Here is an 18,973-nt window from a genome sequence, read left to right on the forward strand (position 1 = left end):
GAAATGGAAAGGAGGGAAACAAAAAAGCTTTGGATGGTCCAATCCATTAATAACTTACAGAAACGTGTATATATACACACACGTTTCTGTAACTTACTAATAACTCACTCTGAACGCTGCGCTGTCACTTTTTGAACCCGTGATATTTGACCGTAAGTTCACCCAAACCCTGCGGGCTGTGGGTCGACCCGCTCATCCCTACCATTCAGCATCCAAAAGAATGCAAAACCTGAGTCAAATATATCCTGTGCATTAAGATTAGGATGAAGAGGATTAGATTACTTAAAAAGGTGACCGTGTCAGGAGTATCACAGCTTAGACTTGAAAAAACAAACATTTATTTCCACTTTATCATAAATAAGTTACAATAATTTAAATTAAAAAATAGATAACAGCTACAAAATACACACAAAAATCAGAAACGGGTACAGTATGCGTGTTCTATTGTTTACACACTCATGGCTTTAAATGTTTCTGTTTCTGACACCCAACAACCTCTCGGAGTACATTGAAGCTTTATTTCTATTTGTATGTTTTAATAATAAGTAGCAACTGCTGATGTGGACCAGGGCTCAGGTCTATCTCTGTTCGAGGGGCTACTGACTAATATTACACTGGCTGCCAATAGAAGCTTCACGTGAACTCATTCTAACACTGAGACAGTGATTGTTGCTTATGTCGTCCGTCTTTGGCTTCAATACACCATTATTACCATTAGCTTTCACAAACTAGATGTCAGTCAAACCTTGCATGTGCATTAACTCCTCTGGGTGAGGGGGGCTGTGATGGGGGGTCAGGAGTGGGGGAGAACCACTCCCTGTCTCTGGAGATGTCTCAGGATGTCCAGGATGGAGTCTAGCTCCAGACGGAAAGCCTCCAACTCTCTGCTCTTGTCCTGAGCCAGACGCTTCCAGCTCTCCACCTCTGACTGCTGACCGGCCTCTAACGTCTGCAGCGAGCCCCCGATCACCTGCGGAGGGGGGGGGGGGGGGGGGGAGGAGTAACTTTGTTCACTATATCCTCCAGAGTCTTCAAACATGTTGGCTAGTGGGGGTGAAAATCATGAGCCACCTCATGATACTGTCTCTATGTATGTCATCTACATCACCGATGATGCATCAAACATACTTGTTGGGCCTTTCTCAGCACAGGAACTTTAGTCTCCACTGAGCTTCTCATTTTGAACAGAGCTCATGAATATAATAATTCCAACTCTAGCTATTTTCGGGTTGGTGCAACAGCTGGTTTGTAATTAATAACGGAGGACAGAGGCGGGGCAGTACGACATGCTGCTGACGATTGATGGTATGGAGCAACCTGTCCTGAAGGATTCACCCAGCGCCGGCTCAGATGGTCTAGAGCCGGTCTTGTGAACTCTCTTTCTGCTCTGTTCTGTCGAAACCCTTCTGTTCATTGAATGATACTGACGTACGTGTATACAGCGCCCTACAAAAGTCTTCACCTCATTTGCTGTTTTTCCTATTTTGTTTCATTACAACCCTGAATAAAGAAACGGATGGATATTTGGATTTTATGTAATGGACCTACACAAATTAGTCAACATCGGTGAAATGAAAATAAAAAAGTGGAAAGTGGTGCATATGCATTCACCCCCTTTGCTATCAAGCCCCTCAATAAGATCTGGTGACATCAATGCCCTTCAGAAGTCTCATGATTAAATAGAAAGAAAAACACATTTGGAGTTCACCAAGAGGCACGTGAGAGCCTTATGAGTAAGCAGCTCGCCACATTAAAAGTCATTCCAGAGTTCTACATCATCACTGTGCCATCACGTGTACCTGCTGCAGCTCTCTCTCTCTGTGTTGGTGTCTGAGCTCCATGTTGAGGATCTTCCTCTCCAGGCCACACAGGAGCTTCACCTCTGGGCTCTGAGCTTCTTTAGCTTCCTTCAGCTCCTTCAGAAGTCTGGTCAGCTACACACAAGACAGAGACTTGATGTTAACATGATGAGAAACAGAAGAGTTCACTTCTTATCTTGGTTCTAATGAAATGTGATAATCAAGTAGGGAAACATTTTGAAATATATATTTACATATCAATGGAAGGGAGCTCTCTGCTACTCTCAAAAGATATGCTGTTGGAAAAAAGTCCAATCCAGAGCATGTTTTGTGCCATTTCGCCATTCAATAGGGACGCCGAGCACATCTGTGCATTGCAGCTCACTCACTCATCTCTGCATTTTGGAAGCCCTAAATGACTCATGGTCCTAAACTATTGATTCTCAATAGCGATTCTTCTTTAGATCTCCCAACCTGGATGAAAATAATATTACCAGCTAATGTTACAGCTGCTAAAAAGATGCTGGTAAGATCCACATTCCCTCACATTTCATGTTTCTTTGCCTTCATCTACTTCCAGTGAAGCATGTTGCATACAGTGTTTTCATCTCGTGAGAGCATTCCGATGTGTATCCGGTGCCTTCATATATTTAAATGATGTATTTCTGCATTTAAGAGCTACTGCATGGTTTGGTCACCACTGGAGTCAAGGTGGGAAATCTAAATAATGAAAAGAAATCTCAAATACAAAATAATCCAGAAGATAAACAACAAGCGAAATAGTCCCAACATTATATTCTAATAAATGAATAACAGATGAACTGTTTCTAGCATCACCTGCTTCTGCAGAGCGTCCTCTCGGGTCCTGGATATTGCCAGAGCATCTTTAGCTCCCTGCAGCTCTTTCAGCTGCTCTTGCAAATGTTTCACCGTTATCTGCAGGTAAACGTGACGGTTAAAGCGACAGCGTCATTTCACGATGTTGTGACCAGTGAGTGAGCCCGTACCTCCTGAGTGTTGAGCTTATTGGCCAGCTCGGCGACCTTAGAGGACGAGTGTTCCAGGGCATGGGTGGCACGCAGCTGGTCCAGCACCCTGAGGTGCTCTGCCCTCATGGAGGACAGCTGCTCTGCAGAGTGGCCCTTCAGCCTAACAGATCACATTCACGTCAGCAGTCTGATCGCAGCCGCGCTCTGCAGGAAACCTCAGCTGATGTGCTTGTACTGATACGCACCTGCACAGCTTCTCCTTGGCTCGTTCAGCGTCCGACCTGAACGCCTCCCTCTCCTGCTCACTGTGCAGCTGCAGCCGCGTCAGAGCCTCGTTCTCCTGCAGAACCTCCGAGATGTGACTGCCTGTCAAAGACGTGCAACCAAAATAAGATGAGTGTTCAAATGCTCAGCTGACTGTGAGCGTACCTGAGGCTCCCTCAGGCGTAGCATTAAACTCATGCAGCACCAGACATCTAACTTTACATCGCGTCAGAAGTGATGACTGTGATAACGGTAGTAACGGTCATATGCATTTAACATCCTATCTTTGTGAGTAGATGGACCCCAAGAAAGTGAATCTATCCTTTAAGTAAATTGATCACCATTTATTCATATTCCCATGTGTTCTGCAACTAAAATCGCAACTCCCTGGTAGCACCTGAGGGTTTGCTAATACCTGGAACAACCATTAGCATCCCCTCAGGTACTTATGGGATGGAAACGTTGTTCACTACTCCAGTAAATAGGACGCACCTCAGATACAAGATAACATTATGCTAATACGATTCAAAGTCAACAACACAGTACTGCTGACAAACAAACAGTAAATATAATTTGACAGTTCAACAACAAGACTAGCTCACTATTGCTCCATATATCCTTAGGTTCAGAGAGACGGGTACTCTTTTTGTAGCTTGTGTGTTCCAGCCTCCTCCCTGTGGTGTTCAGAGGATGAGGCACTGAAGGACGACACTCATGACATTCAACTATAGTTTTTGTACTTAATTTAGCCAGCGCATTAATTCAGAACCGTGAACGGACAGTTCAACTGGAACTACTCTGTAGGTGTCCGTTATCAGACATGAATGGACACCCTGCTGCCAAACGTCCACATCCATACCTGTGAAGACAGTGGGCTGGTAGGTCTTCTCACAGTGAGCAGCTGGAAACATTTCTTCTCCTCCTGCAGTAGTTTTGGCTGAGGCTGGCTGTCTCTTCGTTTCTGCTCGTGGGTTGGGGACAGACATCATGTTCCTCCTCTCCTTCTGCAGTCTCTCCACCGTGCGGCAGAGGTCCTGAATGGTCCGCGTCTTTGAGGCCAGGTCTTGGTTCAGACGCTCTATCCGGGCGCCAAACGCTGCCTCGGCTTGGCGCTGGTGTCGGCCTGGACTGGGTTGGGCCTGTGGAAGCCCCTAGGTTTTCATAATCATCACATTAAAACCAATATCTTACACAGTCGGCAAAGAATCTCCCATTTCTGTGAGTTGTGTTGAATCAGTGAAAGCTGAGGAAGGTGTTTTTGCGTGGTAATGACCTGGGATGCTCCTGTGCCAACCGTGTGTTTGAGCTGCTGCTGGAGACACTGGATCTGGTCCTGCAGAGATTTCTCTCTCTCCTGATGGCTTTCCTCCACACGCTGCAGCTCTTCCTCCAGTGTTCCAGCCCGAGCCATCCCGGGCTCCAGCTGCTGCTTCTGTTCCAGCTGCTGCTCCAGCTCGGAGATCTGCTGCTCGTAGCGGAGCTAAACGGTGCGCACAATGTGAATGCTTTCATAAAGCACTTTGTTTTGCATGGCGTTGTGTTGCAGTGTATGACAATGTGTTTGTCCTTGGTGTACATCAATCTGATAACAAACACAATCCTGTCATCCTGTCTCCTCTCACTACTTAAGAAAATCCTGGTGATCAACTTCAGCACTTGACTGTTAAAACCAAAGACATTTTTATTGATTAGATACATTTGTATACGAGACACATTTATATATTTTCTGAGGTAATATGTAACGTTTAATTCAGAATAGTGTAGATTTGCCAGTTTTTTGCATTTGAGCATCTGATAGGATCCACCACTTTTCCTTTTTTATTCCTCAGGCATGAAAACAAACAAACAAGCTGGCATTGATTTAGGTGGCAGTAGTATATTTAAGGGACCATGCAGACAAACATTGTTATGTGCAGGGAGAAGCGTTACAGATGTAATGTAATAGGTGGTCCAGCTAAAGCTAACTGGCTGCCCATTCATCGTCTGCACTGGTCAATGTGGTTATAAATCCCTCTTATTACATGTATTCTGTGGTATTCCTCATCTAACAGCAGCAGAAACATCTCGCTTAAGTGAATCCTTTGTCTCCCCCCGCTGGCAGTGAGAGGAATTACACTAAAACTGCCGACACTGCTTTAAGCTTGGTTTATAGTCGCCGGTACGAGGTGTGCGCCAGAAAATGACGTAATCACTTCCTGCGCAAAGGATCTGCAAGTGGTCGGGGAGCTTGGTCACGCACCTCTGAATTTTTGTGACTTGGCGTGCGCGACGTGACAAATAGTTCACTGACAAAAGCAACAGAAACATGTCTGAAGATTTTCCATAGAAGACCAATTCGTTTTTTATGGAGGTGTTAATAATCTAAATTCCAGTAAATATTTTGCAGCCGAATCGAATTGTTTACAGGACAGTCAACCTTCATTTCTGTAGCCCATGAATATGAGATATGAGTTTACAGATGGTTACAGTTCCTCCTCGTCATAGTGGAGGTTGACTCGTGGGGTTTTGCCGGTTACACCGACTGTCGATGGGTTTCACTCTTTATCTTGCTTTTTCACACGACATTCTGTTTGTAATGTAACGAACAGCGCGATGAGCATCAACACCTTTGTGAGCGCTCGCAGCTCGAGCACCAACAGCGGAGGCTCGTGCTCAAGACATATGCCTGCAGGGGAACTCGCCACATCCCCCCCAGAAGTGTCCTCACTGTTGATCGCTTTCTCTTTTTGTCCTTTAATCCTTCCTTTGAACGTCAAAGCTTCTATATTTGTCTGGAGCATCCACTCAGATACTTTCTTGGATGCTTCTTAGGATTTCCAACCAGAGCGTGGGCCATATTCTGAGCTGCTGCCCCGTCTCTAAAAGGGCCTCTCCCTCCTTCCTATCACCTTTCTCTCAGGCTGGTTGACATAAAATGCACGTTTCAGGTGCGCCAGCTCGGCAAAGTCACCACAGACACCACAACTCCCTTATACTGCTAAACACAGAGAGCTTTCCTGCAGTCAATCGGCTTAATCAGCCCTGTGTGGCCTTGTTCGACCTGAACATAACGGAGGATTATTTTTACGTTAAAGTTCTGCTCTCCAGCTTTAAGCATGATTAACACAGACCTGGTGGTTAGATTGTAACTCGTGGTTCCTACATCGTCACTGAGCATGTTTGCAGTGTACAATGTGCTGCTTTAACAATAATATGATACTGATCTGACGATGTCATTTCAATAGTTGACACAGAGGTGACTACATCACACAGCGGTTGTTACATCTGTATTGCCTTCAGCTGTACCTTGATCCTGTGGAACTGTTGTTCCATGGCCCGCAGGCCGCGCTTGGCCTCCTCATCGTGACCCTCCAGCTCCGCCTCCAGACGCTGGATCCTGCGCTCCAGCAGGGCGCTGATCCTGCTGGGTGGAGGGGACGTCTCGGAGGCCACGTCCTCTTGACAGCCGGCCGCGGCTGCAGCGTAGATCAGAGCGGGCAGCGAGTTTGGGTTCCTGCCTCTTAGTATCTGCTCCAGCTCCTTCACCTGGTGGAGAGAGAAAGACTCTTTAGCAATAATTAAGGGACATGAACTGCAGAGGGAAGGGGAAGAGGGCGTAACAAGTGTGTTTAGTAAGCTTGTTTGCTTGGGTGAGAGACCTGTCGCTCAAGGTCCAGCATCCTCTTCGTGTGCGCTGTTTTCTCTTTGCTCTTCGTCTGCTGCTCACTGCTTCTTTTGCCCACATCCAGTTTCAGCCTCTCTACCTGAAACAGAGACAGAAAGCTGTCAGTTCCAACACAGTGAGCAGCATTAAACTGGCTTTCTGTCACACGTCATCGCGGATCCGAGGGCTGAACCATTCAAAAATAAACACATCTAATTGCAATTAATTTACTGATGTGAGAGGATTTGGGATATTTGAGGGAATAATGATTTTTACATCATTATGCTCATTTTCATTAAAAACATGAAATACTTGTGGTGTGATCTTTGCAAAAATAAAGATGTTTTCTTGAGTCTGTAGAATATGATGTGTAGACCAGGAATCTCTGCTGCACCACAATATGTATGTGTGTCAAAATGGTATTTCACAAATCACCTCCTAGAATTAGAAAATTGTTGGAGGCCATATTGTGATTTCAAATAATTCAGATTAATTGTTCAGCCCTTGCTGATGCTGCAAGAACTCAAGTTGATGCCCACACAGCAGACACACTAAATATTAGTGTAGCAGATGAGAAAGCTCCACCACGCTCACTCCCCCTGGGTCATGTCCACCTATACATACACAAAGAGAAATCCTCTCTCAGGGGCAGAGGTACATACATAACTATGGTTCGGACTAGAGATGGAGAGCGATGGAAGGAGAAGAAACGACGGTCGGGCTGCAGTTATCTGAGAGAACCGCATGCTGTAGTGTTGCCGGTGCAGACAGACGACACGGGGAAGTTGGAGCTGTGTTTGTGGAGGGATTCTAATACTGAAAAAGTTCTTTAAATCCATAATCTCTGTAATTATCATTGTATTAATCTGTATGGAGGAGTGTGGTGAAAGACCTAAACCTATGCATCTTGTCAAGAAGAGTTGAGCCCACAGAGCTGCCTCGGTAACATGCTTGCACATTTAAGGGAGAGTCAGGATATAAAAGCACAAAGTATATACTCAGAATAAAGTGTAATCAAGAGATAAAGTGTATGATCATTATATAACAAAATGTTTAATCAATATGTAACGAATGTTTAATGCATAGAGTGATTTAACAAATGTAAAAACTGATTAACAAATGTTCTGTGTGACCGGAGCTGCGATAAAAGTGTTTTGTCAGGATGAGTTAGCAAAAAGAGTGAAGATAGGAACAGATGTTAATGGGTGGGGTTAGGAAAAGACTGTCGCAAGAGATGAGTCATAGGGGCATAATACAGGATAAAGCCTGGACTTGTCCGGACATGTTCAGGACCCAACGCCCACTCAAGTGGGTGGGGAGATGAGATCATGTATTGAACAGGGGGGGGGCCGACCGAGCCCAAATGATGGATAAAAGGAGACGTTTGCAGGCAACACACTGGGATTTCGACACGGGCGCCGTCCAAGTGCACCGATGAGGAGATACGGACGATTGCAACTGATGTATTGAGGACTTCGTCTCTGTTCACGGAAAGAAGACCGCTGTTCGTGGACAATAAGATTTAAAGACGGAAGTTTTCCTCTCCCCACTGCTCGATTCTTAACAACTGGACAACGGAGAAGACGCAGCAGCCCTAGAAAGACTTTGTACTGAGTTTTGAGGACTGTTGAACGGACTTCGCTGCAGAGCAGGAGGACCGAGGGTCTGGCCAGACCTTCGCTCCTAACAACTCCAAAAGAACCTTTTCATCGCACCATTGGACATCCAGCTCCAACCGAGCCGTCTCGGCATCTAAAACTAATGAGTATAATCGAAGAAGAAAATTAAAGTAACGAATCTAGTGTAGTGACATTTTATGTGAGCTGTAGCTTTAACCCTTGCAACTAACTAAATATAACCTGCAATAAATATCTAATCTGCATTTAAAGTAAATTTCTCAAGTGCATTCATTTGCTCAAGTCGTAAAAAGTTCCTCGTGGCAGTAAAAAGTTAAAGCCATTGTATGTCTAACAACTGAGTTCTGAAAGGTTATCCTAGAGATCGAATCCACTTAACAACCCCTTACGGTTTTAGAAAGAAGTAATCCTAGCCGTTAAAACCTAACCTGGCATTTACCAAGAGCACGGATCCATAAGAGGGAAGCTGCCATAACCGACGCGACTGGTGAGAGCGCCCGGGGCCAGGACTGGTCTCTCGGCCGAGCGCGCTCAGACCGGAGGAAGCAGGGTAGACGTCGGGAGTAACGGCAGTTAGAAGAGCCAGGCGAGTTCCCTCGCAAGAACACCAGCTCGACAATCTTTTAATAGAGAGCTGAGTCAGTAAGTAGCCCCGTATCGGGCCAGAAGTATCCCAGGATCTAACACTCTCCATACTGACAAATTATGACACAAACCGGCAAAAATCACAACTGAGCAAACTAGAACAATGATGATAAAACACATCACAAAACAATCGAAGTCTTCTGCAGAAAAATGTCTTTTGACAAGTTTTAAAGACGTTATTCTGTTTTTACTCTTACAAATGTCAAAGATCTGAAGGAACACGCTTTAATGGCGCCCTTTGAGTCAGACTGATTGGTGGATTCTCAAGTCACGATTGTGTTTTTAACCCTACACTGTCTTTACAAGGCCACCCAGTAACCAGGCTTCAGATGTGATCCAGACCAGCTGATGGTTGGGAGGATTTGTTAAGGGCCTGGAACCCTTCACAGATCATTATGTGACCAAATGAAGTGGCCCTTTGAAGTACGGTAGATAAATGCTATGAATGAATGTGCTACTGTGAGGAGCAGAACATAAGAGGAGGAGATGAATAGATACTGAAGGGTAATGGGAAATGGACTGTATTTGTATATCACTTTTTTAGTCTTCAGATCATTCAAAGCACTTTAACACTTATTCACCCATTCATACACTGAAGCAAAGCAGTTTGGAGTTAAGTGTCTTGCCCAAGGACACATGGATAAGAGGTAAGTGAGCCTCACCTGCTCTTGGAGCTGGTGTATCTCAGCTGTAGCAGCCTTCAGTCTGCCTGCATCTCTGTCCAGCAGCTCCTGGTTCTCAGCAAACCACTGCAGCTTCTTCTTCAGCGCCGCCACTTCTTCTCTGTGCTTGTCCTCCAATACGCGCATCTCAAAGGTCTTGTCACCTGACACATTCAGAATATGGAGACACGTCGTCAGTCAGACCAAAGATCACTTCCGCTTTTTTGTTAGTATAAAAGTCTGTAAGAAGCTTGGTCTTTGGATTTTGTGGATCCAGTTTACCTGAGGCAGACACGGCCCGAGCTTTAGCGAGGTCCAGTTTACCTGAGGCAGACACGGCCCGAGCTTTAGCGAGGTCCCTCTCTTTCTTCACCAGCTGCAGGTCTACCTCCAGAGCCTGCTGTTCTTGCGTCAGTATGTGGAGGTCCTCAGACAGCTTGGCCTCATTCCTCTGCACACAGAAACACATCGAACTGGTTTACTGAATACTCAACTTGAGCCCTCGGTGATGACGAATGAAGGAACCCTTGAAGGTGCTGGTTCTATGGCTGTAATTGCAATCTCCACACATTGTCCGGTAAGCACAGGAAAGACAATGATGGGCCGTCGTCGCTCATTTACTGTTGGCAGTTTAGAATATCTCAATGTGTGCATGTAGATGTAGTGAATTCTCCGTGTGGGCTGGAGAACAGAACAGGTGACCTGAAGCGTGTCAGTGACTGTGGTACGTACCTGGAATGTATTCAGCTGAGCCAACAAGTCCGTAATGCGGTGAGTGTGATCCATTAAGCACACACTTCCCACAGTCCTTGAGGCTTTATTCAGCTGCTTCCTGGTGAAGAATACAAACATTTAACGATACATTTTCTGAAATAAATGGATACATACATATCAAAAGGAAATCATGTGCATTTTCTAAAGTAGGCCAACATTTTGAACAACTTTCAATAGACATTCATACTGGGATGTTCACCTGTCAGCCCCTCTGACACACACCTTTACTGAACCCACCTAGTGAAAGCCAACTCATTCAGCAGCCTCTGGTTCTCATTAAACATGGCCTCCTCGTTGGCCTTACTCTGAACCTGCTGAGCCTTCATCTGCAAACACAGCTTCTCATTCTCCTGCAAAAGAAGCCCGAGTTTGACTGCACTCGAATAAGAACAACTATTCAAACTGCAAGAGGCAGAAAAGCAGAAAAGGAACACAAAAAACGACACATCATGCAATTGAGACACCAGCCTGCTTCATTTAAAGAATGAATGAAGTAAGACTACTGAGTTTTACCTCGATGGAATGTGACATTATCTCAGTTAGACTGTATGTGCAGGTGAGCTTTCCAGGAGCCCAACAAGGTAACTTAGGCTGTGACCAAAATCCCTCCCTCACTCACAGATTCACTAGTCCCTGTACACCAGAGACTTCACCGTTTACTCTGTAGTCAGCAGAAAATAGAACTTTCCCAGGAACCTGTGGAGGAACTCATTGTGTTTTGACTGCAAGGATCAGGGTCTAACTTAAGTTCCTGGGTCATTGACCCCCAAACAGTCTGTGGTCAGGGATAGTACTTTCTGAAAGTACAGGACCTTTCAGGGATCAGACACACACAGCGCCGCTGCTGCTACTCTTGTACCACCTCATTCATGAAACAAGGACGCACTCTATTATCGATTGGGAAGCATTTTAGAAGGAGGAGGGAGAATTTCTCTTTGTTCGATAGCATTAAACGTAGTTTGGTCTTTCTGTCGGCATCCTGGCACCCTAACAAAGCAAGTACAGTTCTGTAAACACAAAAGCACAACAGAGTCGACAAGCTTGGAACTACAGTGTATCAGAAAAAGATTGATTAATCCGTGACAGGAATGAACAGTGAAGACGACCACGTCAAGAGACTGAGGGAGACGAACCTGCTGGTAACCTTTGATGAGCGTCTCCTGCTCTTTGATTTCTTTATCAATCTGCCGGAGCTTTGCCTCTGCAGCAGAGTCGGTGGCCTCGGCCCATCTCTTCTTCTGACTGGCTTCTTCTGCACTTCGCAGCTGAGGAGAAAAAACAACAACACAACTTATTGCTGTATCGTTGTTGCTGCTGCAGATGTGCAGACTCTTCTTTTTGCATGTAATCAAATAAAGGAGTGTCCAGCCATCAATAAGATTACAAGGCATGGTAGGAATGTTTCGTGCTGAAAGGGCCTGAGCCGCGAGTGCTTGAGCACCTTGCTTTGCAGAAGGTAGTTCTGCTGTCTGAGTGAGTGGAGCTCCTCTTCGCCTTCCTTCATCGTCTGCAGCTCCCTCTCTTTGTGAGCCAGCTGGACTCTCAGCTCCTCCACCAGAGAGCCGTCCTCCTCCCTCTGCAAGTCAGACATCAACACTGACATCTCATGCATCATGAACTGTGGTGAACCAACCCTTACACGGTATGTGCTGTTAACATGCACAGAGGTTCACACTTTGGCCAGTAGGATTAACTAGCGCAGCCACGCTGACATGATCCCTCACTGGCATCCCATCGGCGCACACTGACAACTCGTGCTTCTCCAAACAGCGACCGCACACTTCCATTTGCCCGAGTAAAACAGCACTATAACAGTAACTAACTGTATCTCTGCCCTGCAATACAGGAACAACACTTCTCCTTCATTTACAGACCCTCTCGTTTACATAGATCCCCGACTACAAAGCATGCCGACTTGTTCTCTTTTCATCATTTCTATCATGTTTTCAATCGATCTAATTCTTCTGGATTGCATACATAGTTCTGTGGACCATCAATAAGAGCTCAACTCTGTGCTGAGTTAGCATTATATGACGCATGTCATTTGAACACTGGAGATGTAGTATTTCCTACGTTGTTTGGAAGACGATGTGTCAGTCTGGTGAGTTCCTGTGCGTCGGTGGCGTCCTGGTGGCCGCTGGTGCCGATCTGCTGCTGGAGGACAGCCACTAAGGACTGAACAGACGCCACCAGCTCACCGCTCACCCTCAGACCTGGCTCTGCTTATCAAACAAACATAGAAGGTATTCAGCTCCGTTATGTACAAACACACAACTCCAAGCATGACACATCGATGCAAACAGCTCCACGCCATGCAGGAGCATTATGAAGACACAAAGGGACTCGGAAAGGTTAGAAAATCAATTCCAAAGATAATAAATAACACGAGGAAGATAGAAGAGTTTGCGTGGATTTAAAAGCAAATAAAAATAAATGTGTATATACCTTTTGTAGCGAGAGAAACAGCTCCTAATCCTAACTCATCTGAGCAGTTAAATGACTTGATATTTTGTGTGTGAGTGCCATCATTAACCTGAGTCTTCTCTTTCTTGGCTCTTTGTGATTTTGGCTTTATCTGGTGGATGCTGCACAGGACGGGAAACAGAAGGCTGGGTTTTAGCTGCAGCAGCTCTACTCAGCCCTGAGGACCTGGAAGCCCCTGCTGCTCTCCCCTCCACTCTCCTGCCTCTCATAGGGGCCACCGTGGGTTTCCTCACTGAGGATGTAGAGGAATGAGGAACTGTGGATCCGTGCGAAGCCTGGGGAAAACATTAGGCCCACTTGATTTCAGTAACAACAGACTGCTACAGCTTAGCCTTTGCTCTTTTGGATCTGATCTGTCTGACTCGATTACAAATCCAAGCACTCCTGAGATGGAGAATAGTGTGAAGTGTTCCTCACCTGTTGTTTCCAGGCTTTGCCAGCTTGAGAGGAGGTGGAAGACAAGCATTTGTTCTGATCCTGCATCAGCTTCTCTACTTCCTGTCTGATGCTCCACATCAGGTTGGCAGGGTCTGGGGGGCTGGTCCCTGCTTCGGGGCCAGCCTCTTCTGCTCGCTCCAGGTCTGGGAAAGTCCTTTCCAAGAAGCGGGGTGTCTTTTCTCGGTCCTCAAGTCCTACAGCACTGTAATCAGAAAATGTAAAGAGACAACCTCGCTGAACTTTTTCAAAAACAGTTTGTGTTCCTCTTTTGACGTGCTGAGAACTAAATTCAGGTTTGGAAGTCAAATAAAGCACGACTTAGATCTGTGTCTGATGTTGATGGTACAGTGTTGGATATTGCCTGAGTCAATCTCCGATTGAACAGGTGGCATCCTACAAATACCTCAGACTGTAGATGATAGATATTCTGGTTAACTGCATGTTGATGAACTCACAAACACACAAGCTTAGCCTTTGGGTGCAGAGAAAAGGCTGTTTGTTCACAGGTAGGCTTATTATTGTTAGGCATTATTAGTATTGATCTAGGCTTATTATTATTATTTATCATTTGGTATTCCCACCAAAATAATCCCGTACAAATTAGTATTGAATCTTCTTCAGTCAAACAATAACTGCCATCGATCCTTTTTGTGTCCAGATCTAGAGAAAAAGGACGATATGTCAGAGCATGTGGGCGGAGTCGAGCACGAGTGAGCAGGGAGTGTAAGGATGTTTTGCAGAGCGTATTAAAAATAAAAAGTTGGAGCGACGCCTTATCGCCCGCTTCCTGAGAATGTGTCTGTGTGTTGCTCACAGCGCCTGCGTAGGATTGTTTTACACTCTTGTTAGCCGAACATTTCCAATAACTCCAGAGTGTAATCAATTCAAAAACTCACAACATGCTTTTATCTCAATAAATATTCTGCTTCATTCCATATTTGTTGGCGTTTGGCCTTTCAAAACCATTACCGTCACTTCGGTCAGACAGTTTGCTCTCCCGATCGCCACACACAGGACGACCGGTGTTAACGGGGCGGTCTTGCAGCAACGAAACGAAACGGACGACTTATATTAATTAAGGATAGTTGATTAAATAAAAAATAAAAAAGCTCATTCAATCCGATAAATCACTTTATTCAAATTGAATGTAACTATTCGAGGATTCTTTTTTTAGGGTCTTAAAATATGACGACAGATTCAAAGCTTCATTTGAAAGTGATGTTGGCTCAGTCTGAACTGGATTACAGTTCTATTGATATGCATGCTCTACTATCAATACTTCTGTTACTACACATTCATAGCATGTACAGAACAGTTCTGTGAAGTCTTTATTTTGGATAATTCCGAGTAAGATGTTACGGTCCTAACCTGACAGGCTGAAGGGTGAAGCCTCTGATATGGTCCTTCTCTGGCCTGATGGGTCTCATCAACTCTTCTGCAGTGGGAAGCTCTGGATACACAAACAACAGATAGTCAACATACTTCAGTCCTGTAATGAGCATACAGTGTGCACCAGTGAAAAGGACTTCCTGAATGTCTCACTCAATACACTGGTCGTGTCTTCCTGAGGAGTCCGTCCCTTAAAGGCAGGGTTGGCAATCTTCTTCAGACATATTTTTGATATTTTGTTAAAATTCTCACTACATAAGAAATCAATGAATCAAATGATCTGACAAAAAAGAAAGAAAAGAAACACCGGTATCTGTGGCTATTGAAGGACTGTGATGAGCCCGTCCGATCATTTCATTCAGCCAAAATGTAATGCTCTTAACAGCTGTGGATACCAACAACAGCCATGTTTATTGTTTACAGTCATTATGATGATTTTGGGGGAGTGGCTTTAGAAGAAGACCTGAAGGGGCGGGCTATCATTGTTGCCGATTGCTTTCCGCTAGATTTAGCAACTTTTGGAGCTAGCGCTGCTAGATACGTTCATTAGAAAAGGTTTGGCAACACTGGGCTGGCTTTTTAGGTTGAATGATTTCTGAAATCGAGCGTACTCTTTCTGGTTTCTCAAGATTACCAACCATGCCTTTAACTGGGATGCAGCTTTGTAGATGCATCATTCCTCCAGGTAGTGCAGTGAATCATACAGACAGACAGAGGGAGTCCACCATTCCCCCAAATACCCTTTACACTCGACAACCCTCATGATTTTCTGGGAGACTCCTATTCTCCATTGCCCTCTCACGGTTTCACCGTCCCATAGTTCTCACCATTTCTGTTCAGTTTCCCTAAGCCATTAGAAATGATGGGTTCAGAGCACAACACTTCTTAAAGGGCCTTCAGTAAGTGAAGGACAAAGAGATAAATGGAGAGCATGTATACGAAGAGAAATAAACACTAGAGCAGGGCAAAAATTAATGAATGAAAACTGATGAATGCCAGAGTGCCAAATTATTGGATTCTCTTTCCTGAGAATCAAAAGTAAAATTGAAAGTATTTAACATAAAAATTCTGTTTCAGTATACTTATTGTTTTGTTATTTTCTTTAAAAATGACCAGAATACAGGACGCAAAGTCTCTAATCATGTGATTTCTCTGGGAAAGAACCCCGAGACACTTGCTCTGGTTTTGAAATGCTCCTCATTGTCACGGTCTCCAGGTTGTTAGTCTGACCTGAGTCGTTGGTCGATGCAGGCTGAAGACACTGTGTGGCATGTTGAGGAGGAGACGATGGAGACGCAGGTCTGTGGATCCGCCCCCTCGCTTCCAGAGAGGAATGATGGTGATGATGGTCATCTGAATCTTCCACCACATGGATCTGTCTGTAGGCCTCATGAAGAGCCTCCATGTCTGAGGCTCCACTCTGCACATACGACTGGCCTGGAAGGAAACTCACTTAGAGAACGCTGTGACAAAAACAACATGGAATTTTCTGCCACTCGTGGTGTCTCCATCATAATAGTGGGATTATGAAAGTAAACAACACAACAAAATATACAACGCAGGTCAAGTCATTTAGACATTTTAATGATGAAAAATGACATGGCTTCAAATGAACGGCAAAAAACGTGAGGTCTTGGATTTGACTAATAAGAAACAAAGGAAGCTCAATGATTTATTGTGAGAGAATATATTTTGCCCAAACAACAGTTTGCTGTTTGTGGACCTCATCAGAACATAAGCTATGATTTATTAAGACTATGGAATGATATTCATCTCAATATTTAATTCAAAAAATGTAATACTTTTAGACGGGCCCTTTAAGTTATGTTTATATATTACTAATGTGTAACAGCCAATATGTTTTGAGAAAAACAAAATGCAGCATGAGTTATGCATCAATACATGAAGGAAACTAGTCTGCTCATTACTGCGTATCGTGTCTGGTTGCTCTAGATCTAGAATCTTCTAGAATGAGTGTGCTACATCTTTCAAAAGGATGAGATGGGCATAAATGATCCATTGTGAACCAATCTTAATAATGTCTGGAGAAACACATTTAAAAACTAGAAAATGCATTTCCGGCTGAAAATGTGTTGGAATGCTGAAAACTGAAATTAATCGCAAAAACATTGCTGAAAATAGATATCAAATTCAAAATCTAATTGCAAAAAGCTTAATAATTCAAAAATTTTAAATATTACAAATATGAAAAGTCATATCACACCTCTCCTGAAAGAGCTGAACATTTTGATATTTGAACAGTTTCTGTGGCTTAAAGAAATTCATCAGTGGTGATATTTGTAGTAGTATAAGTTGTAGTAGAAGTATTAGTAGCATTAGAATAAGTACTAGTAGGAGTAGTAGTGATATTTGTAGTAGTAGTAGAAGTTGTAGTAGAAGTATTATTAGTAGTAGAAGTATTAGTAATTAGAAGAAGTAGTAGAAGACATAGTATCAGTAGTCATAGTAATAGCTGTAGTATTGGTCGTAGTATTTAATATCACAGTAGTAGTAGTAGTAGTAGTAGTAATAGTAATGGCAGTAGAAGAAGTAGCAGTAGTAGTACTAGTAGCAGTCGTACTAATAGCTGGAGTAGTATTACTACTTATTACGTATAAGTAATAGTAGTAGTGGTAGTAACAGCAGTCGTGGTAGTAATACTATTGATGGTAGCAGTAATAGCAGCAGCAGTAGTAGTAATAGCAGCAACAGCAAAAGTTATAGTAGAAGTAGTAGTAGCAGTAGTAGTAATACTATATTAGCAGCAGCAGTAGTAGTTGTCGCAGTATTAGTAAGAGCATTCATTTTTATTCACAAAAAAGCCTAATTTTGAGCTTGTTTAAATACAGTTAATCCATGGGGCTTTTATTTTGAAAGGGTAGTGCTGGGTGGGGGGAGAGGAGACATAATCATAATGTCTGACAAACATAAACAGAGGTTATTAAATGCCTGGCTTCATCACAAGCATTTCAATTAGAATTCACTCTTTGGGGCTTTTATTTTGAAATGGGGTGTGTGTGTGTGTCCTCTAAAAGTCTCTAAGACCTGAATGACTGTATGAGAGAGAGAGAGAGAGAGAGAGAGAGAGAGAGAGAGAGAGAGAGAGAGAGAGAGAGAGAGAGAGAAGTGTATGTGAGTCTGTGTTTATAAACATCACCAGTTGGCTCAATCGCGAACACCTGTGTGCCTGAAGCCATTTCATGGAGATTAAACAGGGAAACACCTCTCAAACAAATCATCAAAACTCCCATAACCGTACCTCCTAGTGGTGTCACGAATCACGGATTGATCCGTAATCCGTTCGGATCACCCCTCACGGTTCGGATCACTCGTGAACCGCGGATCAATCGAGTATTTCTTTTTTTTTTACAGTGTAATCATCATAGTGTGTAAAGTTCTACTGCTGCTGTTCCTTTTCAAGTAACACGTCCCCGAATATCAATGCAGAGTGTCAGTGAACAGATATAAAGCAGTAGTGTGTTCACGTGAACGGAGCAGCTTAGAAGCATTTAACGGTGAAGTCATGGCGAGCGGAGGAACGTCAGAAGCCACGGCGTCATTTAAGTCGCAAGTTTGGGAACATTTTGTCTTCCCTGTAACGTATAATGACGGATGAGGGTGGTGGACAAACCGTTACGGTAAGTCGGCGTTATTTAAAAGAGAGACACACGACAACAGCAAAACATATGAAGAGCCACCATCCCGTCTGCCAGCGACGGGGACACCCCGTTGTAGAAAACAAAGGATTTCTAAATCTGGTTAAAGTGCTTGAGCCACGCTACAAAGTCCACTCACGCACCCACTTCAGTGTGAAGCTGTTCCAGGCCTCTATGAGAAGGAAAAGACTGCAGAGACTGCTTTCACCACGGCGGAGTGATTCTTAGTCCGGTGCTGTAGACACGCCCCCTCTGTGAGAGTCACACACACACACACCTGGTTCAGGTGCTGTAGACACGCCCCCTCTGTGAGAGTCACACACACACACACCTGGGGCAGGTGCTGTAGACACGCCCCCTCTGTGAGAGTCACACAGACACACACCTGGTTCAGGTGCTGACAGAAGCATCAGAGTGAAGCTAGACAGGCCCAATAATATTCCAGTCACCACAGAAAGGTCCACCCTCTCCCCAGACAATGGAGATATTCTCATCTTTTTGAAAATAATGTCACAGTAATGTAACATTATTGTGTATTTGAATGGCATAACCTGACAGGAAGTAAACACAGACCCAAGTTGTTGCTGAGCAGT

General features: G+C 44.2%; 1 protein-coding gene across 1 annotated transcript in view; it reads right to left on the reverse strand.

Annotated features, from left to right (window-relative positions):
* Positions 1-415: 415 nt before the first annotated feature.
* The window catches only part of cep162 (centrosomal protein 162), a 34,009-nt gene continuing 15,451 nt past the window's right edge, over positions 416-18,973 (reverse strand). Inside the window, exons 10-29 of the mRNA XM_079275320.1 lie at positions 15,955-16,161; positions 14,704-14,785; positions 13,315-13,537; positions 12,947-13,172; positions 12,487-12,632; positions 11,855-12,031; positions 11,547-11,678; positions 10,651-10,763; positions 10,372-10,471; positions 9,964-10,090; positions 9,640-9,803; positions 6,691-6,795; positions 6,338-6,577; positions 4,326-4,532; positions 3,912-4,203; positions 3,034-3,154; positions 2,807-2,948; positions 2,637-2,735; positions 1,800-1,934; positions 416-970 (exon numbers count right to left, since the gene is read on the reverse strand). Coding sequence (XP_079131446.1) covers positions 794-970; positions 1,800-1,934; positions 2,637-2,735; positions 2,807-2,948; positions 3,034-3,154; positions 3,912-4,203; positions 4,326-4,532; positions 6,338-6,577; positions 6,691-6,795; positions 9,640-9,803; positions 9,964-10,090; positions 10,372-10,471; positions 10,651-10,763; positions 11,547-11,678; positions 11,855-12,031; positions 12,487-12,632; positions 12,947-13,172; positions 13,315-13,537; positions 14,704-14,785; positions 15,955-16,161 — 3,215 coding nt within the window. The 3' untranslated portion in view covers positions 416-793. The remainder of the gene's footprint in view (positions 971-1,799; positions 1,935-2,636; positions 2,736-2,806; positions 2,949-3,033; positions 3,155-3,911; positions 4,204-4,325; positions 4,533-6,337; positions 6,578-6,690; positions 6,796-9,639; positions 9,804-9,963; positions 10,091-10,371; positions 10,472-10,650; positions 10,764-11,546; positions 11,679-11,854; positions 12,032-12,486; positions 12,633-12,946; positions 13,173-13,314; positions 13,538-14,703; positions 14,786-15,954; positions 16,162-18,973) is intronic.

Source organism: Melanostigma gelatinosum (genome assembly GCF_949748355.1).
Source record: "Melanostigma gelatinosum genome assembly, chromosome: 9".
Classification (NCBI taxonomy): domain Eukaryota; kingdom Metazoa; phylum Chordata; class Actinopteri; order Perciformes; family Zoarcidae; genus Melanostigma; species Melanostigma gelatinosum.